The 26786-nt window shown below is 52.7% G+C and overlaps 2 protein-coding genes and 1 long non-coding RNA gene across 19 annotated transcripts in view; 2 read left to right on the forward strand and 1 right to left on the reverse strand.

Moving 5' to 3' along the window:
• On the reverse strand, positions 1–25097 carry NMNAT1 (nicotinamide nucleotide adenylyltransferase 1). 7 transcript variants are annotated; one of them, XM_089301507.1, is made up of 7 exons: positions 25040–25097; positions 23726–23832; positions 18190–18403; positions 8362–8532; positions 6030–6213; positions 2962–3104; positions 1–2348 (listed from the first exon to the last, which is right to left on the reverse strand). In XM_089301507.1, the coding sequence occupies exons 4-7, from the start codon at positions 8474–8476 to the stop codon at positions 1948–1950; spliced, it is 843 nt and encodes a 280-aa protein (XP_089157633.1). In that variant the 5' UTR covers positions 8477–8532; positions 18190–18403; positions 23726–23832; positions 25040–25097; the 3' UTR covers positions 1–1947. The 7 variants fall into 7 exon arrangements, with proteins under 7 accessions (XP_089157633.1, XP_089157634.1, XP_089157632.1 ...); XM_089301508.1 differs by having other exon boundaries at positions 18245–18403; positions 24924–25097; XM_089301506.1 differs by having other exon boundaries at positions 24924–25097.
• LOC103350335 (uncharacterized) lies at positions 12517–19308 on the forward strand. The gene is made up of 6 exons (XR_518336.5): positions 12517–12662; positions 14044–14106; positions 15386–15465; positions 18222–18352; positions 18760–18826; positions 19093–19308. It is a non-coding gene; the product is annotated as an uncharacterized LOC103350335 (long non-coding RNA).
• LZIC (leucine zipper and CTNNBIP1 domain containing) overlaps positions 25041–26786 on the forward strand; it is a 16882-nt gene continuing 15136 nt past the window's right edge. For 9 of the 11 annotated variants that reach the window (XM_051858107.3, XM_089301510.1, XM_051858108.3 and 6 more), the window contains exons 1-2: positions 25041–25181; positions 25649–25879. The gene's annotated coding sequence lies outside the window, so the exon portion shown is untranslated. Of the gene's footprint in view, positions 25458–25648; positions 25880–26786 lie in introns of all 11 variants that reach the window. The other 2 variants (XM_070079325.2, XM_002716159.6) reach the window with 1 other exon arrangement.

The raw sequence follows: 26786 nt of genomic DNA on the forward strand, positions 1-26786 counted from the left end.
TAGAGAAAACACATTTGTCAATTTTATTTAACGTCTTCCTTGACCATATTCTAGATTCAGATCCGCTTATCCAACTGTGTAATTACAAGGAGCTTTTTCTTCTGTAGTTACAAACGCATCAAGTGCAGTGGTGTAGGTGGGAAATATAAATTGCAAAAAGGTGAAAGTTATATTTTCATTGGAAACCCAACTTTAGTGCTGTTTCTATCATAGAATGATCTTTGCAAACTAGAAAACTATTCTGTAGGGAATTATCTTTTTACCACTGTGTGGTGGCAAATTACTATGCAAGTCTAACCAGCAGCCAGTCATGTAACGAGCTTGTGTTTTTAATAGAAAGCTATGACTTCCATTATCTGAGTGTTCTGCTTTGGGAAACGTCACTAAAGAGGACAGGAAGGAAACCGCGTAGGCCACCAGAGCCTCCCCCGCTGAGAGCCACGCAGGGCAGCACAGTGCGCGGAGCAGCCAGGCACGGAGCTCTAGAACCAGAGCTTTCCACGGAGCACGGCACCCATCAGTTCCCACAATTCTGGGCTGCAGGAAACCGGGCCGGCCCGGCGCGCTCTTCCTCATGTCCTCTGGCTTCCCACCCATCTTGACTTTTAAGCTATCAATGAAGACCAAGAGCATTCTAACTTGTACCATCCTGAAATGGGACCGCTCATGCCCTGCGCTCTCCCCACTCAAGGGAGTGTGATGTCTGTGATGTCACCTCGAGCAGCCCCGCCCTGACCCCGACCCACAGCACCGTGGTGCTGGGCAGCAGCTGTCCACCTCAGGTGGGCATCAGAAATGTCCTTCCAGACATTCCAGGGCTTGGACCTCACTCCCTGCCTCCAAGGGTAGAGCTCCAGGCAGGCAGTCATCCTGGTGTGTCCCAGAGGGAACCGACCACTGCTGTAGTGTCTGCCAGCGCTGGCGCAAGCTTCACTTTGTACAGCCGGGACGACCAACAGCGGCACATCTTACGAGATCACCAACTTAAGAATCGCTTCCTAGGGCGAACGCTTAAGAAGCCTGTGTGTCCGGACCTGAGTCCTGGCTCCTGACTCCGGCCTCCTGCTAATGCAGAGGGAAAAGCAGCAGTGACGGCTCAGGTGACGGGTCCCTGCCACCCACGTGGGAGACGTGGATCGGGTTCTTGCCTCCTGGTTCAGCTACAGCCTCGCCCTGCCGTTGTGGGCACTCGTGGAGTGAACCAGTGGATGGGAGCTGTCTATCTGTGTTTCTGTCTTTCAGGAATACCTAACAGCATCGGTTCCCTTCACCGCCATGGCAGGGCCTGTGCTTCTCCTGGGAAGCAGAGCTGGGTTCCATGCCACTCGTCTGTAGTTACACTGAAAACCCTCCTGACTTTAGGGGGCTGCTAGTCCTTGTTTTAAAGGGGACTTGTACGGTCTTAAACAGTAAAGGCCACATGAAAACATTCACTGCTGGCGCCGCGGCTCACTAGGCTAATCCTCCACCTAGCAGCGCAGGCACACCTGGTTCTAGTCCCGGTCGGGGCGCCGGATTCTGTCCTGGTTGCCCCTCTTCCAGGCCAGCTCTCTGCTGTGGCCCGGGAGTGCAGTGGAGGATGGCCCAGGTGCTTGGGTCCTGCACCCCATGGGAGACCAGGAGAAGCACCTGGCTCCTGCCATCGGATCAGCGCGGTGCGCCGGCCGCGGCGGCCATTGGAGGGTGAACCAACGGCAAGGGAAGACCTTTCTCTCTGTCTCTCTCTCTCACTGTCCACTTTGGCTGTCAAAAAACAAACAAACAAAAAAACAAAAAACATTCACCTCAGCTACTTCTGATAAAAGGGGAAAATAGGACTTTAGTGCACTTCTGGTTTTCACTAAATTTCTACCTTATGAAACGGGACTGCAGTTCCGCCCCCCCCAGTCACTAACACGCAGATCGTCCTGATCCCTGAAGGAAGGGGGGCGCCCTGCTGCAGACGCCCTACGACGGCGCCCCCGCAGTGTTTCTCTGCAGAGGCGCCAGGACGACCCCCACGTTCCTGTCTTCGCTCTCCGAGCTGTACAAATCGTGCCTTTCAATATATTCCCGGACGAGGTCCGGCACCAAGTAGCGGATGCTCTGGCCCCTCCGGAGCGCCCTCCGGATTTTCGTGGACGAGATGTCGTTGGGGATCCACTCGTTCACCAGGTCAATGTTGCTCCGGTGCTTCCACAGCACGTCGGACTCATAGATGAACTTCTGGGCGTCGTTCCCCGCCCGGGTAACGCAGACGAGCCCGTAGTCGGCCACAATGTGGGCGATGTCCTCACTCTTCCACAGATTGGGGACACCGAAGGACTCCAGCAAGTCTGCCCCGCACAGCAGCTTCACCTTTGGCACACCTGGGGAGAGGGAAACAGCCCTCAGCACCTGCTTTGTTCTTCAGAGATTTATTCGAAAGGCGGAGCATCAGCAGGATGGGAGGGTGCTGTGGGGAGACCTTCCAGCCACTGTCCACTCCCCACATGGCCACAACAGCTAGGGCTGGGCTACAGCCAGGGCCAGGACCCCCACCTGGGTCTCCCACACGGGTGGCAGGCGTCCAAGCACTTGGGCCATCCTTGCTTCCTCACAGGCGCGTTCGCAGGAAGCTGGACTGGAAGCAGAGCAGCCAGGCCTTGAACCAGCGCCCATATGGGATGCCAGCTAACAAGGGTGGCTTAGCCCACTGTGCCACAGTGCTGGCCCAGGGTGGGCTCTTTTAACCACCCCTGCATCAAAATATGTGTGTGCGTGTGCGTGTGCTAGGGAAGACGACGTGCACTTTTTATCAGATTCACACTCCCAAAGGGAATCCGTGATTAACTCCACTGCGGGAGAAACAAGTTTGGGGCACAAGGGGAGTCTTTCAGGCACCCCCCGGAAAGAAACTTGAACTGGAAAAGCCCAAAGGGGCTGGCCCAGCTCCAGAGCCCTACCAACTCCAGTTCGGGAACCCTGGTAAAACAGGCCAACCTTCTGTTTTCGGCTCCAGGGGTTTCTTCTGCCTGGAGTCTGGTCTCTGGTCCGCCCACTTCCTCTTCCGCGCAGGCCTCTCCGGCACAGGGGAGCTCTGCTGCTGACCGCAGTGGCTGGCCGCCAGCTTCTCTCGATGGTGCCTGTAAAACACCAGACCCGCTCCTGCTTCTCACAGCGCTCCTCGGCGCTGCTGGCCCTCTGGAGATGCTAAGAGCCTCTGCCCCAGGTTTAAGAAATGTTCAACCACACGAGTCCAAACAGTCGGAACGGCCACTCGTGGGAGAGCTCAGCACTATCCGGAACAGAGAGGAAGGAGAATCCTGAGAGGTGGTGGCTCCCATTATCCGACGCCCTGGGCGCCTGCCATATCAATCCTAACAGAGTTGCGTTTCATTATTAACATGCCACATACCACACTAAGTTCTTTAGGTGGATTATCTCATTAAATCTTCTCATCAATATTATCATCCCCATAATGGAGGGGAGTGGGTGCTGGAGTTGCAACCCCAGCTCCAAGCAGAGCCTCTGCAACACAGGAGGCAGCAGTCACCATTTGTTATTGTGACTGCTGATAACAAAGCAGCCACACGGGCCAGTGCTGTGCAGCCGGTTAGGCTCCTGCTTGTAACGCCAGCTTCCCACATCGGAGAGCAGGTCTGAGTCCTGGCTGCTCTGCTTCCAATCCAGCTTCCTGCTCACGCACCTGGGAAGGCAATGCAGGATGGCCCAAGTGCTTGCACACTTGCCACCCATCCTGGCTCTTGGCTTTGGCCTGTCCCAGATCTGGCTGTTGCAGCCATCTGGGGAGTGAACCAGTAGACGGAGGATCTGTTTCTCCCTCTCTGTCATTTTACCTTTCAAATAAAACAAAATAATAATGATAATAATAAAAAAGAGCTGGCATTGTGCTACAGCAGGTTAAGCCACTGCCTGCAATGCTGGCATCCCTTATGGACACTGGTTCAAGTTCTGGCCGCTCCACTTCCAGTCCAGCTCCCTGCTAATGCACATGGGAAGGCAGCGGAAGATGGCCCAAGACTTTGGGTCTCTGTACCCATGTGAGAGACCTGGGTGGAGTCCCAGCTTCCTGGTTCTGGCCTGTCCCAGACCCAGCCTTTGTGGCCATGTGGGAAGTGAACCAGTGGATAGAAGATCTCTCTCTGTGTCTTTCCCTCTCCCTCTGTAACCTTTCAAACAAATACATACATTTTAAAAAAATATTTATTTATTTGAAAATTCAGAGTTATACAGAGAGAGGAGAGGCAGAGAGAGACAAGGGTCTTCCATCCGCTGGTTCACTCCCCAATTGGCCGCAACAGCCAGAGCTACGCTGATCCAAAGCCAGGAGCCAGGAGCCAGGAGCTTCTTCTGGGTCTCCCACTCTGGTGCAGGGGCCCAAGGACTTGGGTCATCTTCCACTGCTTTCCCAGGCATAGCAGAGAGCTGGATCAGAAGTGGAGCAGCCGGGACTCAAACCGGCACCCATATGGGATGCTGGCACTGTAGGTGGCTGCTTTATCTGCTATGCCACAGCACCGGCCCCAAATACATAAATCTGAAAAAAAAAGAAAACTTAGAAAAAAAAAAGACTCAATGATGACTGACAACTGAAAAAGAAAAGAAATAACGCAACTACATCACTGCCAGCTTTATCGCAGAATTGCTTCCTATCCCTGCTGAGAGAGGAGGACACTGACTAAATTGCATAGGTCACTTAGCTTAGCAGGGGCAGGGCCAGGACTTGAACCTCAGCAGTCTGGTCCTCGGCCCACACTGCTGACCACTGACGAGCGTGCTGACCCAGTGACAAAGAACCACAATAGCAAGGAGGGCCCAGAGGCCCACAACGGAGGGACAAAGGGCAGGAGTCGTGCAGGATGCCCACTGCTCTAACCTGGGCAGCACCACCCACGTGACATGAGCTACACTTGTTGGGGCCAACTGTGGGCCTTCTGTGCCCTCAGTCCCTTCTCTGCTGAAGAGCAGGGGTGAACGTGTCCTGGACGTGGACACTATGGACCCTCAGAGACTTGGGCAAGACTGAGGCCCAGCAAGCTGATCTCTTTTGTAACGATGAGTAGGAGAAATTCTGCTCCCTGCCCCAGCCTGAAAAGTCAGTCCTCTTGGCAAGTCACTACGCCACCTGCGCTCCAGGTTCAGTAGGTCGTCCAGCCCTAAACACGCTTCCCAGCAGTCCTCCGGGTGGACCCTGGATGGGACCGAGATTGTGTTGGTGAGTTCCCTTGTGAGAGGTAAGGGAGGCCACTCTGCTGCTGAGACCCTGGGGGCCAGACCCCACAGTCACTGTCAACCACCTTTGGACTCTGAGCTAACAGCAGCAGAAGCAGAGTCAGGTTCCTGAACTCCAAGAACAGCTAAGAATCGTGACCCTGAATTTCCCCAGCTTCCACGTCTGCACTTTAACACTTCTTCTTCCTTTTTTTTTTTTTTTTTTTTTTTTTTTGACAGGCAGAGTGCACAGTGAGAGAGAGAGAGAGACAGAGAGAAAGGTCTTCCTTTGCCGTTGGTTCACCCTCCAATGGCTGCCGCGGCCGGCGCGCTGCGGCCGGCTCACAGCACTGATCCGAAGGCAGGAGCCAGGTGCTTCTCCTGGTCTCCCATGGGGTGCAGGGCCCAAGCACTTGGGCCATCCTCCACTGCACTCCCAGGCCACAGCAGAGAGCTGGACTGGAAGAGGAGAAACCAGGGCAGAATCCGGCGCTCCAACCAGGACTAGAACCCGGGGTGCCAGCACCGCAGGCAGAGGATTAGCCTAGTGAGCTGCAGCGCCAGCCACGTCCTCTGTTTTCTAACAGACATACCCCACAGCAGACATTCCAGCCTCACAAAACATGAGGAGAGACACGGAGGCCATGGACACCTGGTCGGCCGCTGTGCTCGGCGTTCTAGGACTTCACCCCGGAGCGGCACAGCCGACGCCCTCCAACCCTAGCGACGGTCTTGTGAGTCTGTGCGTTCATGCGAGCCACACTGAAGCCTGGAGGAAAACCCAGGAGCTCCCCAGGCCCTCCCACAGCGGGCAGAGCCGGCTTCCCTGTACGTGCCTTAGCACCTTCACGGTCTCCACCCACTCCTTCTGAAGGCTCTCCCAGGTATCGACTTCCACCCATTCTGAGTGCTTGGTGGCCAGCTCCGCCATGACAACTCGGTGGTGGGCAGGGATGAGTCCTTTCTTCTTATATGCGTCGCCCACCGGAGAAATGATGCCTTTGACAACATTATATTTTCCTGGATAACAAGTCAGATTTGATATTAGGCATAACAAGTTAGATTTTATGCACAGGAAATGTTATGATCAACATTGTTTTATAATCACAAATCATTTCTTTAAAATGAGGATTCAGACTTACTGATTACTTGAAGTTTTGAGATATATATATATATATATATATATATGCCATAAAATTGGCCATTTTTGGGTATTTGGTGCACACACACACACACTATGGCATGCATCTCCAGGACTTTTCACCTCTCCAACCGAGACTGCACCACGCTCCGGTGTGGACAGGACTCAGCTTTAGACCCCAAAACCATGAGCTGATTCAGATGCCGGGTCTGACTCAGTTATGGTGGTCAGAGGTGGGCCTAGAGGGAGGCCCCTGGCAGGCAGGTCTCATGAGATGACAAAAGCTGAGTGGGAGGGGCCGGCCGGCACCATGGGGTAGCGGGTTAGGCCTCTACCTATGCCGGCATCCCATGTAGACACCGGGTCAAGTCCCAGCTACTCCTCTTCTGATCCAGCTCTCTGTTCATGGCCTGGGTGCTTGGGCCCCTGCACCCATGTGGGAGACCCAGAAGAAGCTCCTGGCTCCTGGCTTCAGCCTGGCCCATCCCAAGTCATTACAGCCATTTGGGGAGTGAACCAGTGGATAGAAGCTCTCTCTCTGTCTCCCCTTCTCTCTCTCTGTAACTCTGCTTTTCAAAATAAATAAATAAGACTTTTTTTAAGATTTATTTTTTATTTATTCAAAAGGCAGAGTTACAGAGAGGAAGGGACAGAGATCAGCCATCCGCTGGTTCAGTCCCCAAATGGCCACAACGGTCAGGGCTGTGTCAGGATGAAGCCAGGAGCTCGGAGCTTCTTCCGGGTCTCCCACGTGGGTGCAAGGGCCCAAAGATGTGGGCCATCCTCCAATGCTGCTTTCCCAGGTACATCAGCAGGGAGCTGGAAGTAGAGTAGCCAGTTCTTGACTGGGTGCCCATATTGGATGCCAGCACTGTAGGCGGCAGCTTAACCAGGTACGCCACAGTGCCAGCCCCTAAATAAAACCTAAAAAAAAGTACTTGGGTCCCTGCCACCCATATGGGAAACTTGGATTGAATCCAGGCTCCTGGCTTCAGTTTGGCACAGACCTGGCTGTTAGGAGCAAACTCTCTTTCTCTCTATGGTTCTACCTTTCAAATAAATAAAACTTAAAAAAACTTCTTTTGAGGATTGCTGCTAAATCTTTACTACTCCTTATACTGCACTCTAAATCGATAAAACTTTTCTTTTTTTTTTTTTTTTTTTTTTTTTATTTTTTTTTGACAGGCAGAGTGGACAGTGAGAGAGAGAGACAGAGAGAAAGGTCTTCCTTTAGCCGTTGGTTCACCCTCCAATGGCCGCCACGGCCGGCGTGCTGCGGCCGGCGCACCGCGCTGATCCGATGGCAGGAGCCAGGAGCCAGGTGCTTCTCCTGGTCTCCCATGGGGTGCAGGGCCCAAGCACTTGGGCCATCCTCCACTGCATTCCCTGGCCACAGCAGAGGGCTGGCCTGGAAGAGGGGCAACCGGGACAGAACCTGGTGTGCCGGCACCGCTAGGCGGAGGATTAGCCTAGTGAGCCGCGGCACCGGCCACCTAAATCGATAAAACTTTAAAAAAAATTATTTATTTGAAAGGCAGAGTTAGAGAGAAAGGAGAGACAGAGAGACCTTTGATCTGCTGGTTCACTCCCCAAATGGCTGCAATGGCTAGCACTGGAACAGGCTGAAGCCAGGAGCCAGGAGCTTCTTCCGGGTCTCCCACGTGGGTGCAGGGGCCCAAACACTTGGGCCATCCTCTGCTGCTTTCCAGGACAGATTAGCAGAGAGCTGTATTGGAAGTAGAACAGCTGGTGCAGGAACCAGCACCCATATGGCATGCTGGCACCACAGGCAGCAGTTTAACCTGTTAGGCCATGATGCTGGCCCCAATAAATATACATTTTTATTTCAATGGGCCATTAGCTGGATGCTTAGTCCTTCCTGGGGCACAGCTTACTCCTTTCACATCTGGGTGCCTGCACAGGGAAGTCAGGCTGTAGTTCTTTGCCCAGCTGATCAGATATGTATTTTGAAACCCACCTAGCCACAGAGGTCTCCAGCTTACACTGTTTTTGGTTACTGAGCCTACCTGTCCCACTCAGATAGTCCTTGGCCAGCTCAAACAATCTGAGGTGCATGTTGGTTATCGGATTAAAGGAGCCACAAGCAAGGAGAACCACTTCCGTCTTCTCTGAGTTGGCCATGGGAAGAACCTGAAGTTGTTGATCTAAATGGAAGACTCCAGAACCTCCTTTGTTGTCTACAAAAGAAAAGAAAACAAGTTTAGTTATAAAAGCTTTTTAAAAATTTTTTTCTTAATAAAGGATTTATTTTATTTATTTGAAAGGCATAGTGATGGAGAGAGAGAGAGACTGAGATCTTCCATCCACTGGTTTACTCTCCAAATGGCTACAACAGCCAGGGCTAGGCCAGACTGATGCCAGGAGCCTGAAAATCCATCCAGGTCTCTCACCTGAGTGGCAGGGGCCCGACCACTTATGTCATCCTCCACTGCGCTCCTAGGCACATTAGCAGGGAATTGAACTGGAGGCAGAACAGCTGGGACTCAAACCAGTGCCAGATGGAGTTCCCAGCTCCTGGCTTGGGCCTGGCCCAGCCTTGGCCGTTGTGGCCCTTTGGGGAGTGAACCAGTGGAGGGAAGACCTCTCTGTCTCTGTAACTGTTTTTCAAATAAATAAATAAACCTTGTTTCTTGCTTTTCTTCCCAATTCCTCCACAGCACATCCTCAAGAAGCTTCCTAAGAAAGGATGCAGGAAAGAAAGTCTGACTATGTCTTCATTCCTCCCTCAGTGAGAGAATCTTTTCAATTCAATAATTCCCAATAGTTTTTGAACTCATTTTCTCTTACAGTATAGAGGTGCTTCTTTGTTGTCTCCCGGCATTCTACACTACCGTGTAAGTCTGATGCCGTTTGATTCTTTCTCTTTGCACGTCACCTGGGTTTCCTCTCTGGACGATGTGCAGAACATTCACTTCCCCTCAGCGCCCTGGACGGACACAGAGGTGTGCTCCAGTGCAGGCCTTCTGCACTCACGTGCCAGGCCCTCAGACAGCCTTTCCACCTCAAGCCAGATCGCTCGGTTCTGAACTGTCTCTTTGAAAAGGGCTCCATAAGTAAAACACTACTGCCATTATGAAGTTTTTAAGAATAAATATTCATATGTGAATGAATCATGTTTCAAAATAATCTTTTCGAGAATTTATAACAGCAGCAATACAATTCTGCTCAAAGTATATTAGAGAGTTCTGGAAGGAATTCTTTGTAGAGCTTGAAGGATTTTTATAATTATTGCAGAAATATAACAGATGACAATAATCAATGATTGTATGCTTCTTTTCAGCTTTTAAAATACATTATACATTCATACACATTATCTTTTTTTTTTTTTTTTTTTTTTGACAGGCAGAGTGGACGGTGACAGAGACAGAGAGAAAGGTCTTCCTTTTGCCGTTGGTTCACTCTCCAATGGCCACCACGACCGGCGCACTTGCTGATCCGAAGCCAGGAGCCAGGTGCTTCTCCTGGTCTCTCATGGGGTGCAGGGCCCAAGCACTTGGGCCATCCTCCGCTGCACTCCCAGGCCACAGCAGAGAGCTGGCCTGGAAGAGGGGCAACTGGGACAGAATCAGGCACCCTGACCAGGACTAGAACCCGGTGTGCTGGTGCCACAAGGCGGAGGATTAGCCTAGTGAGCTGCGGCGCCGGCCACACATTATCATTTAATCCTTACCACAAAAAAAATTGACCAAAAGTATTCAACATGTTCCAATGATCTATATTATACTTAGATATTTAGATTTTCCTGTTAATCTTCTACCATTAAACATCTAACCTTTTCTAATTTTTCACTATTACCAACATCCCCCCCCAAAAAAAATAATGATTAAAAAGAAGTGGAAACAAAGCTCGGAAGGCCAGCATCAAGGATCATGCATGGCCCAGCAGTTCTCGGCTCGCTTTAGCTCAGGTTTTGTGCTCTCAGTGGGCAAAGTTAGTGAGCAGCATAACCAGGGCCAGATTTTAGGTTTCCTTTTAAGCTCTCTCACCAAGAAGAAAAAGGGAGATACAGCGGGGCAGGACAGCCTGGGAAAGCACTCTCCAGCTGAGGGGCTGATGAACGTGCACCTCAACACCTTATGGGGACTTCTGAAGGCTTCTGAGCAGTGGAGGGCCAGCAGGGTTCCAGCGAACGACGCGACGCGATGCTCAGCCCCCATCTGGTTGTGTCCCGACGCGATGCTCAGCCCCTATCTGGTTGTGTCCCGACGCGATGCTTAGCCCCCATCTGGTTGTGTCCCGACGCGATGCTTAGCCCCCATCTGGTTGTGTCCCGACGCGATGCTCAGCCCCTATCTGGTTGTGTCCCGACGCGATGCTTAGCCCCCATCTGGTTGTGTCCCGACGCGATGCTCAGCCCCCATCTGGTTGTGTCCCGACGCGATGCTTAGCCCCTATCTGGTTGTGTCCCGACGCGATGCTTAGCCCCCATCTGGTTGTGTCCCGACGCGATGCTTAGCCCCCATCTGGTTGTGTCCCGACGCGATGCTTAGCCCCTATCTGGTTGTGTCCCGACGCGATGCTTAGCCCCATCTGGTTGTGTCCCGACGCGATGCTCAGCCCCCATCTGGTTGTGTCCCGACGCGATGCTCAGCCCCCATCTGGTTGTGTCCCGACGCGATGCTCAGCCCCTATCTGGTTGTGTCCCGACGCGATGCTCAGCCCCTATCTGGTTGTGTCCCGACGCGATGCTTAGCCCCTATCTGGTTGTGTCCCGACGCGATGCTTAGCCCCTATCTGGTTGTGTCCCGACGCGATGCTTAGCCCCCATCTGGTTGTGTCCCGACGCGATGCTCAGCCCCTATCTGGTTGTGTCCCGACGCGATGCTCAGCCCCTATCTGGTTGTGTCCCGACGCGATGCTCAGCCCCTATCTGGTTGTGTCCCGACGCTATGCTCAGCCCCTATCTGGTTGTGTCCCGACGCGATGCTTAGCCCCTATCTGGTTGTGTCCCGACGCGATGCTTAGCCCCTATCTGGTTGTGTCCCGACGCGATGCTTAGCCCCTATCTGGTTGTGTCCCGACGCGATGCTTAGCCCCTATTTGGTTGTGTCCCGACGCGATGCTTAGTCCCTATTTGGTTGTGTCCCGACGGGATGTTTAGCCCCTATTTGGTTATGTCCCTAGTTGCTTCAGCTGTAAAACAGGATCGTGACAGACCCCATCTCGCTGATGCTGAGGGACGACTCTGAGGACAGCGCACGGCACCGCCCCAGGTCTCTGCATTTGAGCACGGTGCTCCAAAGGGTGGCAGCTGCTCTCTGGGAGGAGGGTGACACCGATGACAGAGACGTCACAGGACTGACTGAATGGAACAAAGTGAGACCGGCAGGTGTCTGAGGCAGAGTACGGGGGATCACAGGGATACTGCCCATTGTTACGAGGGAACAAAGGAGAGGACAGGCCGTCATGTTCAGCACGGCATCAGGAAACGAGCAGGGAACAGCGATTCCAGTATCATACCTTGGGCTGTCATTCGTGTGGGGCTCATACCCCTGCCCGACTCACCTCTCCCGTCCCTACACCCCTCACCTCTGATTTCCATGCGAGGTACTTGTGGTGTTAGAGAGGTGGTGAATCCCACATCCCCACAGTACCTGGGGCCCTACAGGGAAATCAGGGCATCTGCCAGCCCCTGGGCATCCTCCCAAGGGCTGTGCTGGAGGGGCTGGGTCCCGCTGATGCTTGATGCCCGTCCTGACCCTGCCAGTCTCATGTTCTGGCACCATTCTCCAAGAGACTGAGATGGGAGAAGGTTAAGGCCGGTGAGGCCGAGCAAGAGATGCCAGGCCTGCAGGGAGCAGCTTGTGGTCCTGAAACAGAAACAGAGCTTTCAGCACCCCCGGCCTCAGGGATGATATCGGGTTTCCAGGTTATCCTCTGAGGGACGGGGACGGGACGGGGAAGCTGACCACTCAGCACAAAGGGAGCTGTCTCAGATAGCCAGCTCAGGTTCATGGATTCACTGTGAACACAGCCAGCTTGAGCTCAGACCAAACACTGAACCCTCAATGCCTCAGAGGAGTTAAGGTAGCAGCCGTGAGCTGCTGCAGCCCTGGGTGGGTTTACCAGAAGCAGGACCCAGCCCCACGCGAGCGGGAGCACTTCCTCTGCATCCTCGTTGGGGTGGGTGCGTGGGGAGGGGCCAGCAGTCACGAATGGGAGCAGGAGCCCGGGGGCTCCGACAGCACCGCTCGGATCTTCCCTGCCTCGCGCGGTGCTCCAGGACCAGTGCCCCCATGATTCACTTCTGCCTGGTCCACACTGCCTGTCACTTGCACTGCCGGCTGCCGAGATCTCACTGGCTCAGGCTGTAAGTGTCCCTCCCGTCCGTGCTCGTGGTGACCAAAGGGAGGTCAGGTCTTGACGTTAAACTAAAATGTACTTCTAAGTTTAAAATCGCTGATCTTTCAAGTTTTAAAAACACTGAGGTGTAAACATTAATATTTGGTAAACACTGAGCTAGTTTTTAAACATCAGCCTTTAAAAATAAAGATAATGGATTCTTGTGGCTTCCCTCACCGCATCTCAGGATGCTCCATTTAAGGACATCTATGCTGACTGTGGCTGTGGCTGTGACCATGGCTGTGTCTGTGACCATGACTGTGGCTGTGACCATGGCTGTGTCTGTGACCATGGCTGTGTCTGTGACCATGGCTGTGGCTGTGACCATGACTGTGGCTGTGACCATGGCTGTGGCTGTGACTGACTGTGGCTAACCAGCCCACCTCACCTCTAAGGGGATGCTGTCCCCTCCACCATAGCAACTTTAAGCTGTAGCTAACTCTATGCTTGTTCTAACGATGCTGACGTTGTTTTAAATACTCTTGAGCGTATATTTTGATATTATATATTCTTTTAAGTACCTTTATTGGGGATAAATCCTGGTCTTGCAGGGTATATCTGATTTCTACAAATACCTTAGTCGTTTAGTGCTAAACCCAATTAATAATCACAGTGAATAATAATAGTTTACAGTAAGGAAAAGAGAACTATTAGTCAATATGGAAGGTTTTCTTAAATGTCATGAAAACTATGTACATGTGAACTCAGGAAAACAAAAATTTCCATCGAGCAGCAAGCCACACTGGTTGTGTGAGCTGCAGGAGGTAGGTTAACTCTCGGTTTATTACACGAGACGCAAATCACCTGGCTGGAGGCAGAGCTGGCAGAGCCCAGGGGCATGGTTCAGACTCCCAGACCTGGGTTCAAATTCCAGCTGTACCACCTAGTTCCACCAGCTGTCTGTTCTTGGACAAGACACTTAAAACTCTCTGAGACTCAGTTTCCTTGTTTGTAAAATAAAGACCCACAGTCCCTACCTCACAGGATTTTGTGCATGTTAAATGAGACCATATAATCAACTATTAGCACATTTGCTCATGTATGCTAATAACCATTACTTGTGGGTTGTCTTACAGCTTATCTCACAGCCATGGTAAGGCAATCATCCTAGCGATTTCCCAGGGATCAGCGTCAACAATGCCTGCTACCTAGCAGGGGCTCAACAGAGGTAGCTAGTTGTCAGCACCCTCACTGAAGTATTACCAGACGTAACTCTGCCCTAAAAGGATGGACCTCAATTCATCTTTGCCAGGCTTAAAACTTTAGCTCCGCGGTTTAACGTCACATTATCACGAAACAGAAGCTGCATGAGTAGGAACAAGAATGTAACCCTGTGTCCCCTGCAGCCAGGTGACGGTGTTCTTGTTCGGGATCGCCACTCTGGCCCTCCAGTTCTACGTCCTGCTCAGGTGAGTTCCCACGCCCAGCAGCTTAGCATGCATGGCTTACCTGCGGAGGCTGTGACTCCTCTCACCTGTTTAACTGCAGCCTGCCCCATGGTTTCTGTCCCTATTGTCAATGGCAGTCACTCCGCCTCTTTGAAAAGTCAAAAATCCTAACACGACGAGGCCAGCGGAGATCTGGGCAGATGGAGTCTCGCTTCTAATCCACACTTACTTCTTACGGTGGAAGAAGCCATTAAACGGGAGACAAAGAGGGCACGGATGTCTCCGTTTATGGGGTCCCCAGAGGCCAGTGCCAACGGTCTAGCACTTGCTAACACCTGCAGTGGAGAGAGCAGCAGAGGCCCTCAGGGGAGAGGGCAGCACAGGCCCAGGCGGCAGGCCGGGCTCCACAGGTTCCTTCAGCGTTTATGCTGGAAACAAAGTCTTGGCAGAAGCAGTGTAACAACTGCCACTGAGTAAATAAAGCAAACACAACTTAATTCATTCACAATGAAAAATGAAAAAAGATGTGGAATTTCTAAAAAAAAAAAAAACAACGTGAGAAGTGAGAGTCCACTTCCCGCGCTGGGGAAGCTGGGGGAGTCAGCCTGGCTCTCACTGGCCAGCTTCTGGCGCAGGAGGTTTTGTCCAGTAAGCCGCCCTTCTTGACCCGAGAAGGCCTGAACTGCCGGGCCAGGGCCGTGGTGCAGTGGTCAAGCCGCTGCTAGTGGCATCGGCGTCCCACGTGAGTCCTGGCTGTTTCATTTCCAATCCAGCTCCCTGCTACTGTGCCTGGGAAAGCAGCAAATGATGACCTTAGCGCCTGGGTCCCTGCCACTCAGATGGGAGGCCCTGATGGAGCTCCAGGCTCCTGGCCTTGGCCTAGCCCAGCCCGGTCACTGCAGCCATTTGGGGAGTGAACCTGTGGATGGAAGTTCTCTCTGTCCTTTTCTCTCTCTGACTCTGCCTTTCAAATACATAAATAAATCTTTAAAAAAAGGTCAGAAATGTCACAAAACAGTTTCACCAAAATATCAAACTAGAACAAATTAGAAAAATGGTAAATATCACTTATCTATCAATTATGAGTCTTAGCAACGCTCCCTATCACTTGTAGACTTTTACAGTGTTAACTTGCAATCATGGTAATGGAAGCAAGGTTCTAGTGACAGGAGTCACCCAAAGCCAGGTTAATGTTGCATCAGAATTCAGATTAGAGTTCAGGGGTCAGTGCTCAGATTTCCTGTAATAAGTAACGTAATAAGTAATAAAACAAGCTGTCACCCAGTGTGCTGATTTCTAGGCCCCGATCTTCTCGATACTGCAGCCAACCTCTCCTGACCAACTTGGTTGCTAACATCATCTTTACTTTCTTCACAATCGGTAAGTGTCCAGTCATCTGTCACGCACATACGAAGTGTCTGCTATTTGCCAAATCCTGCTAGGACAAAAATGTCTAAGATAGGGCTTTCTGGGGCAGACGTCTGTCCTAGGGCCAAGACATCAGTCAGGACATTTGCCTCCCGCGTCAGGGTACCTGGGTCAGTAACCGGCTCTCACTCCTCAGTCCAGGGTCCTACCGACGCAGGCCCTGGGAGGCAGCAGTGATGGCTCAAGTTATTGGATTCCTGACGCCCTTTGGGAGACCCCGACTGGGCTCCCGGCTTCCAGCTCAAGCTGTTGCAGCCATCTGGGGAGCAGATGAAAGATCTTTAAAAAAAATTTTTTTAAAAAAAAGATAAAGATTTCTGTTCTTCAGCTCACAGACTGAGCATACGAAAAAGTTCATATTTAAAATTCAGGTAAAAAGAATTTTTTAAAAAAGTTCCTGGGAATTGGGGGTAGGGGATGGGGAACAGGCATGTGCCTAGTGATTAAGATATCTGCATCCCACACCTGAGAGCCTGGGTTTGAGCCCTAGTGCCTGACTACAGTTTGCTATTAATGCAGACCCTGGGAGGCAGCAGTGCTGGCCCAGGTGGTTGGGTCCCTGCCCTCCATGTGGGAGAACTGAACTGGGTTCCTGGGTTCCGGCTTCAGCCTGGCCTATCCAAGGATACTGTGGGCATTTGGGGGAGTGAACTTGTGAATGAGTGGTATATCATGAATGGGAGGTATCTGTTTGTCTTCTTTATTTTATCTATCTATCTATCTATCTATCTATTTATTTATTTATTTTGACAGGCAGAGTTAGTGAAAGAGAGAGACCGAGAAAAAGGTCTTCCTTCCGTTGGTTCACAACCCAGATGGCTACTACGGCCGGCACGCTGCACCAATCCAAAGCCAGGAGCCAGGTGCTTCCTCCTGGTCTCCCATGCGAGTACAGGGCCCAAGGACTTGGGCTATCCTCCACTGCACTCTTGGGCCACAGCAGAGAGCTGGACTGGAAGAGGAGCAACCGGGACAGAATCCAGTGCCCCAACTGGGACTAGAACCTGGGGTACCTGCACCGCAGGTGGAGGATTAGCCTAGTGAGCCGCGGCACCAGCCTATTTATTTATTTATTTTATTTTACTTGAAAGTCAGTTACACAGAGAGGAGAGGCAGAGAGAGAGAGAGAGAGAGAGAGAGAGGTCTTCCTTCTGTTGGTTCACTCCCCAGATGGCCGCAATGGCTGGAGCTGAGCCGATCTGAAGCCAGGAGCCAGGAGCCCCCTCCGGGTCTCCCACATGAGCCCAAGGACCTGAACCATCCTCTACTGCTCTCCAAGGCCACAGCAGAGAGCCAGATTGGAAGTAGAGCAGCCAGGTCTCAAACTGGCGCCCACAGGGGATACTGGCACTGCAGGCGGAGGCCCTAACTGCCATGCCACAGTGCCAGCCTCTGTTTGTCTTCCTCTTCAAATAAATAGATAACAAACCAACAATGTTTAAAAGAATATGGGGGCTGGCCGGCGCCGTGGCTCACTAGGCTAATCCTCCACCTGTGGTGCCGGCACCCCGGGTTCTAGTCCCGGTTGCTCCTCTTCCAGTCCAGCTCTCTGCTGTGGCCCAAGAGTGCAGTGGAGGATGGCCCAAGTCCTTGGGCCCTGCACCCGCATGGGAGATCAGGAGGAAGCACCTGGCTCCTGGCTTTGGATTGGTGCAGCGTGCCGGCCGTAGTAGCCATCTGGGTTGTGAACCAACGGAAGGAAGACCTTTTTCTCGGTCTCTCTCTTTCACTAACTCTGCCTGTCAAAATAAATAAATAAATAGATAGATAGATAGATAAAATAAAGAAGACAAACAGGAAGGAAGACCTTTCTCTCTGTCTCTCTCTCTCTCTCACTAACTCTGCCTGTCCAAAAAAAAAAAAAAAAAAAAAAAAAAGACTATGGGGGCCAGGGTTGTGGCTCAGTGGGTTAAACTGCTGCTTGTGATGCCAGCACCACATGTCAGAGCACCAATTTGCCTCCAGTCCACCTGCTCTGCCTCCAATCCAGCTTCCTGCAAACACGCCTGGGAGGGCAGCAGATGATGGGCAAGTGCTTGGGTCCCTGTTACCCATATGGGAGAACAGGATGGAGCGCCTGGCTCCTGGCTCCTGGCCCAGCTCTGGCTGTCAAGGGCATTTGGGGAGTGATCCAGCAGATGGAAGATGTCCCTGTCTCTCTCTCTCTGATGCTATGCCTTACAAAGGAAGGGAGGGAGAAAGGGAGGGAGGGAGGGAGGCAGGCAGGGAGGCAGGCAGGGAGGGAGGGAGGGAGGGAGGCAGGGAGGGAGGGTGGGAGGGAGGCAGGGAGGGAGGGAGGGAGGGAGGCAGGGAGGGAGAGAGGGAGGGAGGCAGGCAGGGAGGGAGGCAGGGAGGGAGGGAGGCAGGGAGGGAGGGTAGGGAGGGAGGCAGGGAGGCAGGCAGGGAGGGAGAGAGGGAGGGAGGCAGGCAGGGAGGGAGGCAGGGAGGCAGGCAGGGAGGGAGGCAGGCAGAGAGGGAGGCAGGGAGGCAGGCAAGGAGGCAGGCAGGGAGGGAGGCAGGGAGGGAGGCAGGGAGGGAGAGAGGGAGGGAGGCAGGGAGGGAGTGAGGGAGGGAGGCAGGGAGGGAGAGAGGGAGGGAGGCAGGGAGGGAGGGAGGGAGGCAGGGAGGCAGGCAGGGAGGGAGGCAGGCAGGGAGGGGGCTTCTGAGATGACTGACCCAGGAACCAACGCCGCTCCCCGTCCTTTCAGGTTTCACGGTGCTGCTTACTCACGTGCAGCCGGCCCCGCAGGCACTAAAGGGGATGTTCTCCGTCTTTGGTGTGGGGTCCTTCGGAGTGGGAGCCTGCACTGTGGTGCTGACGGGCTTGGCTGCTGACTGCGTATGTATTAAATGTGGCTACCTGAGGGCTCATCCTAATCTAAAAGCTGAGCTGTAAACAGTAAACACACCATTAGTCTTCAGTATTTATCTGCCACTTACGCTAAGACTGGAGGGCTGTAGAAATGGAATTCCTAATCAGACATGTGTCCCAAGTAAAACACTTCTCTGGGGAAAGTTAAAAAAAATCCACCAGAGACTTTGCTTTTGGAGGGTAAATTCCATTTTTCTAGCATTTTACAAAGTAGTTAGGATGTTAATTGGGCAGCAGAGCACATTAAGCAGTGAGCGTTCCAGCTCTTGCTAAACTGGCACATTCACTTAAATCCTTGTGGCAAAAAACATTTTTAATACATGTTCTATTATAAGGCAAAACATCCTTCATAGTTTTTTTTCTCTCAACTATAGGAAAAAACAACCCCTGAACTTTACTATTTGTCTGTGCTCCTGTCAGTCAGCAGCCTGGCTTCCACGGGTAAGCAAAAAACCTTCCCAACTAGCCAGTCCTCGTCAAAGGTTTGCCAGTCTGCAAGGTGCGCAACAAGCCAATCATGGCTGTTGGAGGGCAAGGGGCAGCTTCAGGAGGGGAGCTGAGCACCGAGCCTCCTTCAAAGCAAGAGGTCCAAGAAGCTAAGGAACGCGGAAAGCAAAGGAGACAAAAGGGAGGGGTCGGGCTGGCGGGAAGCAGCCCTTCTCGGGTGACCCCAGGCTGTTTAATCACCCCCACTCTCCATCTCCCAGTGCTTTCCTCAGGCATGGGGCTGATGTGGCTGTCCAGGGTGACCTGTCCAAAGCCAGACGCCAAGCCAACAGTCTAAAGCTGGCCTCTGAGTCCTGCTGGTCTCCTGCCTCAGAGATGTGACTAGGGCTGGCTGTCCCCGCAGCTCGACGACCCATCGCAAGCACACAATGGTCTCCTACCCTGCTCTGCCTAGGGGAACCACAGCTGAACATCAGAGCAGACAACAGGAAGCACTGCAAGACCAGACATCTGGAACAGAGTTGCCTTTAAGGATTATCAAGCAGGGGCAAAAGACAAAGAGGAACTGCAAACTGCAAACACAGGATCACACTACAACCAAACTCACTGCAAATAAGGACTTCTTTTTTTTTTTTTTTTCTGTTACAGTTTTCTGTTTAGATTTTATTTGAAATCAAGTTCAAATTTTCAAAGTTACAAAAGGAAGAAGATAGCTGTATTACTTTTGCTAAGTCACAACATCCTAAAACGAAATATTACCACTGTTAGCAGAAAAGAATCCCCTTTTAAATACTTTCAAAATCATTACTTGGACAATGAAAGGCCCTGGAAGTAATTGTTAGGATTGGAAGAAACAATGTAAAAACAACAGGGCTCTTGCACTCTCTAGACCTCACCAACCAAAATGTTAACATGTCAGATAGGTTTCAGGTTATCTCAAGGCAGTTTCTATTGGAAGTTTCTTTTTCCCCTGAACTTTCTATCTTGCCCCCCACAACCTTAATCGACCTGTAGATCTCAGTCCATGACAATTCCACCATCCCAGCTGCTGAAGCCCAAATACCTCGAATTATGCATTTCATTTATTTATTTTTTACAGGCAGAGTGGACAGTGAGAGAGAGAGACAGAGAGAAAGGTCTTCCTTTTTCCGTTGGTTCACCCTCCAATGGCTGTCGCGGCCGGCACGCTGCAGCCAGCACACCGCGCTGATCCGATGGCAGGAGCCAGGTGCTTCTCCTGGTCTCCCATGGGGTGCAGGGCCCAAGCACTTAGGCCATCCTCCACTGCCCTCCCGGGCCACAGCAGAGAGCTGGACTGCAAGAGGAGCAACCGAGACAGAATCCGGTGCCCCGACCGGGACTAGAACCCAGAGTGCCGGTGCCGCAGGCGAAGGATTAGCCTATTGAGCCGCGGCGCTGGCCCTCAAATTATCCTTAACATCTTTCTGTTTTTCCTCCACCCCTCATCAAGAAATTCTGATGGATCCACCTTCAAAATATATTCAAAATCCAACCAATATTTGCTCCTTGGAAATTTTTATGGCATTGTGGCACGGTGGGTTAAGCCGCGTTTGCAATGCCTGCATCCTTATGGGAGTGCTGGCTCCAGTCCCAGCTATCCTGCTTCCAAGCAAGCTGCCTGCTAATGAGCCTGCGAGAGGAGAAGATGGCTCAAGTGCTTGGGACTCTGCTACCTACGCAGGAGACAAGGACGGAGTTTCAGGCTCCTGGTTCCAATCTGGCCCAGCCTTGGCTGTTGCAGCCATTTGGGGAGTGAACCAACATATCTCTCTCTGCCTCTCTCTCTCTGTAGCTCTGCCTTTCAAATAAATAAATCTTTTTTAAAACAGCAGGGATGGGGATGGGGGCCAGTATTGTGGGGCAGTGGGCTAAGCTGCCACCTGCAATGCCGGCACCCCACATCGGAACACTGGTTTGAGTCCTGGCTGCTCCAATTCTAATCCAGCTCCCTGCAAATGCACCTGGGAAAGCAGCAGAAGATGACCCCAGTACTTGGCTCCTGTCACTCATGTGGGAGACCTAGAAGGAGTTCCAGGTTCTTGGCTTCGGCTTGGACCAGCCCTGGCCACTGCAGCCTTTAGGGAAGTGAACCAGAGATCAAAGATCTCTCTCTGTCTCTCTTTTAAATAAATAAATAAATCTTAAAAAAAAAAAAAAAAAAAAGGGCCGGCGCCGCGGCTCACTAGGCTAATCCTCCGCCTAGCGGTGCCGGCACACCAGGTTCTAGTCCTGGTCGGGGCGCCGGATTCTGTCCTGGTTGCCCCTCTTCCAGGCCAGCCCTCTGCTGTGGCCAGGGAGTGCAGTGGAGGATGGCCCAAGTGCTTGGGCCCTGCACCCCATGGGAGACCAGGAGGAAGCACCTGGCTCCTGGCTTCGGATCAGCATGGTGCGCCAGCCGCGGCGGCCATTGGAGGGTGAACCAACGGCAAAAGGAAGACCTTTCTCTCTGTCTCTCTCTTTCACTGTCCACTCTGCCTAAAAAAAAAAAAAAAAAAAAAAGATGTGGTGGGCTTCGTGACACAGTGTGACACAGCAGGTTAAGCCATTATTTGGGATGCCAGCATCTCAGAGTGCTTGGGATTGCGTGCTGCCTCCACTCCTGATCACTTCCTGCTGGTGGGCACTCTGAATGGCAGCGGATGACGGCTCCAGTGCCTGGGTCCCTGCCACACACGGGAGACCTAGCTGGAGTTCTGGCTCCTGGCTTCAGCCTGGCTCAGCCCCAGTCCCGGCCATTACTGCCATTTGGGGAGAAAACCAACGGATGGGAGATTTTTCTCTCTCTGTATCTCTCCCTTTCTCTCTATAATTCTGCCTTTCAAATAAATCTTTTTTTTTTTAATGATAGCTTAAAATAATAGAGAAATGAAAACATATACCCACACAAAGCAACAACTGGAAACTCAAATGCTGATCAGAAGTGAATGGGGGTGAGTATCTGGTCCAGGCGTTCAGACCCTGGGTTGGAATCCCATGTCCTGTATTTCAGTGCCTGTGCTGGAATTCGGGACCTGCTCTGGATTCCAGCCTCCTGCTAATGCACACCGGAGGAGGCAGCAGTGATGGACAAGTGGTAGAGTCCCTGCCACCCATGTGGGAGACCTGGACTGGGCTCCTGGCTCCCGGATGCAGCCTAGATGTGGGGAGTGAACCAGCAGGTGCTAACACGCCTGGCAGCAAGCAGACGATGGTCCAAACACTTGGTTGCTGACACCCACGTGGGAGCCCGGGATGCAGCTCCTGGCTCCTGCTTTCAGCCTGGCCTAACCTCGGCTGTTGCATTTGGGGTGTGAACCAGCAGATGTAAGGTCTCTTCGTCTCTGTCATTCTTCCTTTCATATAAATAAATAAATAAATCTTTAAAAAGAAAATACAAGTTCATACTCTTACTCATCATGCAAGATTTACAACGGTATAAGCAATCCACTAGCAGGCATTAAAAAGAGGCCCAAGGGGCCAGCATTGTGGCACAGGGGGTTCACTGCTTGCAATGCTAGTATCCCAAATCAGAGTGCCAGTTTGAGCCTAGGCTACTCCACTCTGACCCAACTTCCTGTTACTGTACCTGAGAAGGCAACAGAAGATGGCCCAGGTGCTTGGGCCCCTGCTACCCATGCGGAAGACCTGATGGCCTTCCTGGCTCCTTGCTTCAACCTGTCCAGCATGGCTGGCCGTTGTAGCTCCTTGGGGAGCCAAGCAGCAGATGGAAGATCTCTCTCTTTCTCTTTCTCTTTCTCTCTCTCTCTCCCCCCACACCCCACCTTTCAAATCAATCAATCAATCAACAAAAACAACAGAGGTCCCAGAGTTCAGAGAGCCTTTGGCTAACAGTACTTCTTGTTAGTCACTCAAGTTTCCCCTGCCCCAGCATTCTCTCTACCTTGTTACAGCAGTTTGCATTCCCCGGGCTCCCATCCCAAGTCCAAGCAAGTTAAATGTCCTAAACGCCAGCTGCTAAGCAGGATGTATCCGATTTCCTAGTAATGACTCCCAACTCCACTTGCGTCTCTGCCACCCTCGTGGGAGAACCAGACTGAGTTCCTGGCTCCTCAGTCCTGCCTCCTATGACCACATAGCATAGCATTCCTCCTTCTCCAACCTCTTCTGTCTCACATTTGAAGGCTTGGAAAATTGGAAACCAAACCAATTTCTTACTTAAGCACTAGAAATACTCATTATCCATTCAACCTTAAAAAAACAACCCTAGTATGTAAGAACATCCAACAACACAGACCCACTGATCAGCTAAGAAAAAAGAACATGAGGTAAATACAGGGCGTACGTGGTAAGGCCTCTTCTCCACAGCTTTCACGACTACATAAAGTGAGCACAAGGTGGCTGGCTCGGGCGCAGCAGGCGATTTGCGGCTTGGGACGCCCAGTCCCACACACGAGTACCTCGGTTTGAGACTTGGCTCTGCTTGAAATTCCAGCTTCCTGCCAGTGTGCACCTTGGGAGGCAGCAAGCGAGAGCGACTGGGTTCCCGCTACCCACGTGGGAGAGTGGACTGAGCTCACAGCTCTGCGACAGGCGGGAACATTTCCACCCAGCACAGCATCAGCCAGCACAGCATCAGCTGCCGTGGGCAGCCGGGGAGTGGACGAGTGGACAACAGATCTCTGCCTTTCAAATAAATGAAGCTGAAAAACCAGCACAAATGCCTAAATCGAATTCCACATTATCGTCATCAACATTAGGGAAGCACATGGTGAGAAAGTGCTTACTCAGCAAATTCTCTCAATGCTTCCCGTGTTTTCCAGTTCTGTTTGGCAGTAGAGTCACTGAGTTCCATTTTACCGTAAACATTGATACTTTCCCTCATGTTAACCTACCAAAATTAAATATAATCACATTGATGTAACAGGCACTTACTTTTACAAAGGAATTCTTTGAATCTGAAGTGTTTTGTAAGGTAGGCTACTGGAATCATTCCAACCAGTGTGTCACCATTCTCTAAAAAAGCAGCTTCGTGTCTAATTCTGAAGAAAAAAAAAAAAAAGCCTAGTGATAAGAAATTCTGTGATCAGACACAAGTGACAGAGCAATTCCTTCTGGTAGAGTTCTATGACCATCAACATTGGAAGTCTGTCCTGGGCAGCAGAAATCTAACTTCAGTGACCAGACCTCTGAAATGACGATGTCTCCGATGTCCCGTGGACTGCTGGTTCTTCAGAAGGGGGGGGGGACAGAAGTGTCCACGCAGGACAGGATTTGGCACAGGGGTTAGGATGAAACTTGGGATGCCTGTATCCCATAGCAGAGTGCCTGCGTTAGAGTCCCGGCTCCACTTCTCTTTTCTTTCCTTCCCTCCCTTCATCCCTCCCTCCTTTCTACTTTTCTTTCTCTTCCTTTTTTTTTTTTTTTTTAATTTATTTATCTGAAAGACAGAGTTAGAGAGAGGCAGAGGCAGAGAGACTAGTCTTCCATCTGCTGGTTGACTCCCCAAATGGCCACAACAGCCCAAGTTGGGCTCAGTCCGAACCTAGAAGCCAGGAGCTTCTTCCGGGTCTCCCATGTAGGTGCAGGGGCTCAAGCACTTGGGCCATCTTCCACTGTTTCCCCAGGCCACAGCAGAGAGCTGGATCGGAAGTGGAGCAGCCGAGACTCGAACCCGCGGCCACATGGGCTCCACTTCTGATTCCAGCTTCCTGCCTGGGTGCTCCCGGGGACTCCAGCACTGGAGTCCTTGTCACCCAGGAGGGAGACCGGGATTGAGTTCGCAGGTTCCTGGCTTCAGAAGGGACCAGCCCCGACTATCGTAGGAATCTGGGGGGTGACGCGAAGGGAGTTCTCCGGCTCTTTGCCTTTCAAATAATGTTAGGAAACACTGGAAGGAATGTTTCCAAAAGCCATCTCCTTCCCAGGAAGCGAGGGGCCAATCGGCTTCCAGGAAAGTGGATCCACTCTGCCACGGACTTGGGAAAGGGCAGGCGTTGAAGACGAAGACTTTCCCTCGGTCGCCTCAGCGCCAACCCTCAAAAACCCTCGCGTGACGTCACCCGCTGCGAACGTCAGAGGCAAATTTCCGAGGTTTTTGGTTCCTCGAGGAAGAAGTAAGGGTGAACGTGACCTTGCCTCAGGACCGCAGTACCCGACCCTAGACGTCCACACCAGCTCGGGCTGGCCACCGAGTCCTGGCTGACACCACTGCGCAGGGGCTGCGGGCGGGGGGCACCACTGACTCACCCACTGCCACGGACGCCACGCGGCGCGGACCCGGGCGAAGGCGGAACCCCGCGGCCGCACCCCCATTGGCTCCCGGGGACCGGAAGTGGTACGTCGGACGGAAGTGCTCCCTCCCGCGCGGTCGGGCTCGTGTGGCCCGCAGGTAGGCGGGGCTCCTGGCTCCCGGCTCGGGAACCGGGCCCTGGCGGGAGGCGAGAGGGGACCCCGGGGGTCCGGGAGGAGCTCTGGGTTCTCCTCAGAGAGGACCGGAAGGCGCGTCGGGGGCGGCGGGTCACGGCGACCCCTGGGGGCAGCCGGGGCCTGGTGGGGCCGGGCCGCCGCCGGAGCTCCGTGCCGGGGTTCTCCGGTTCCCGGGCGGGGATGGGATTCACTCCCGCACGGCCGTGGTCGGGTGCCGCTGGCTGCCCGCGGGGAAGAGGTGTGCCCTCCGCCCTCCCCTGTTCCGCGCGCGTCCGGTGGCGGGGTCTTCACCACGACGGCCTGGGGAGGCTGCGGGGGGCGCGGCGTGGTGGTCGGCGCCCCCGGCCCTGGCGTCCTCGGTCGCGGGCCGTGTCCGGCCAGGTCCCTGGAGTAAGTGAAGCGCCTTGCTAATGCTTTCCCCTTCCCCAGCCGCCGCCACGCCTGCGGGGTTTGAACCTTGAGCCTCTGGTCCTGGTGAGATTGCGCCTTCTCCAAGTTGATGACACTCGGAGCTGCGGGCGCCGGAAGGTGGTGCGGTCCGAGAGCGGTCAGCGCGGCGCTGCGAGGCAGGCGAGCGTGAACCGGACTCCAGGATACCGCCCAGGACCTGAGCCGCGGCTCTGTCTTCCGGACACCTGCCTCACCGGCAGGGAATACTAGGTGAGGCGGGCGAGTTAGTCTCTCTGGGAGAAATCAGCGTTTAATGCCAGGGGTTTAAGCTTTTCTTTTTTCTTTTTTTTTTTAAGGTTTATTTACTTATTTGAAAGTCAGAGTTACACAGAGAGAGGAGCGGCAGAGAGAGAGAAAGAGAGAGAGAGATCTGCTATTCACTGGTTCACTCCCCAGTTGGCCGCAACGGGCGGAGCTGTGCCGATCCAAAGCCAGGAGCCAGGAGAATCTTCCGGGTCTCCCACGCGGGTGCAGGGGCCCAAGGTCCTGGGCCATCCCCTACTGCTTTCCCAGGCCATAGCAGAGAGCTGGATTGGAAGTGGAACAGCCGGGACTCAAACCAGCGCCCTTATGGGATGCCGGCACTGCAGGCGGTGGCCTTACCTGCTATGCCACAGCGCCGGCCCCCATGCTTTATTTTTAAAAAAGATTTATTTAAAAGAGTTAGAGAGAGGAAGAGACAGAGAGCTCTTCCATCCGTTGGTTCACTCCCCAAATGGCCATAGCAGCCAGGGCTGGGCCAGGCTGAAGCCAGGAGCCAGGAGCTTCATCAGGGTCTCCCACGTGGGTGCTGGGGGCCGGGTACTTGAGCCATCTTCTGCTTCTCAGGCCCGTTAGCAGGGAGCTGGATAGGAAGTGGAGCAGCTGGGACTTGAACCAGTGCCCATACTGGGAGCCAGTGTAGCAGGAGGTGGCTTAACCCACTGCACCACAGCAGCAGCCCCAAGCCTTGTGTGCTTGGAATAGTTTCTGGAATGTCCACTCTGTGTTAGGTGCTAAGAAGGCTAAGACAGGAATCAGACTCATTTTCAGCTCTCCAGACAACAAATAATATTTACAATAAAGTTACATGTAGTGCATGCAGAAATAAGTGCTGAATAGAGAATAACACGTGGGC

This window comes from Oryctolagus cuniculus, chromosome 7 (genome assembly GCF_051225735.1).
Source record: "Oryctolagus cuniculus isolate XC-2025 breed Fujian yellow rabbit chromosome 7, ASM5122573v1, whole genome shotgun sequence".
Lineage (NCBI taxonomy): Eukaryota > Metazoa > Chordata > Mammalia > Lagomorpha > Leporidae > Oryctolagus > Oryctolagus cuniculus.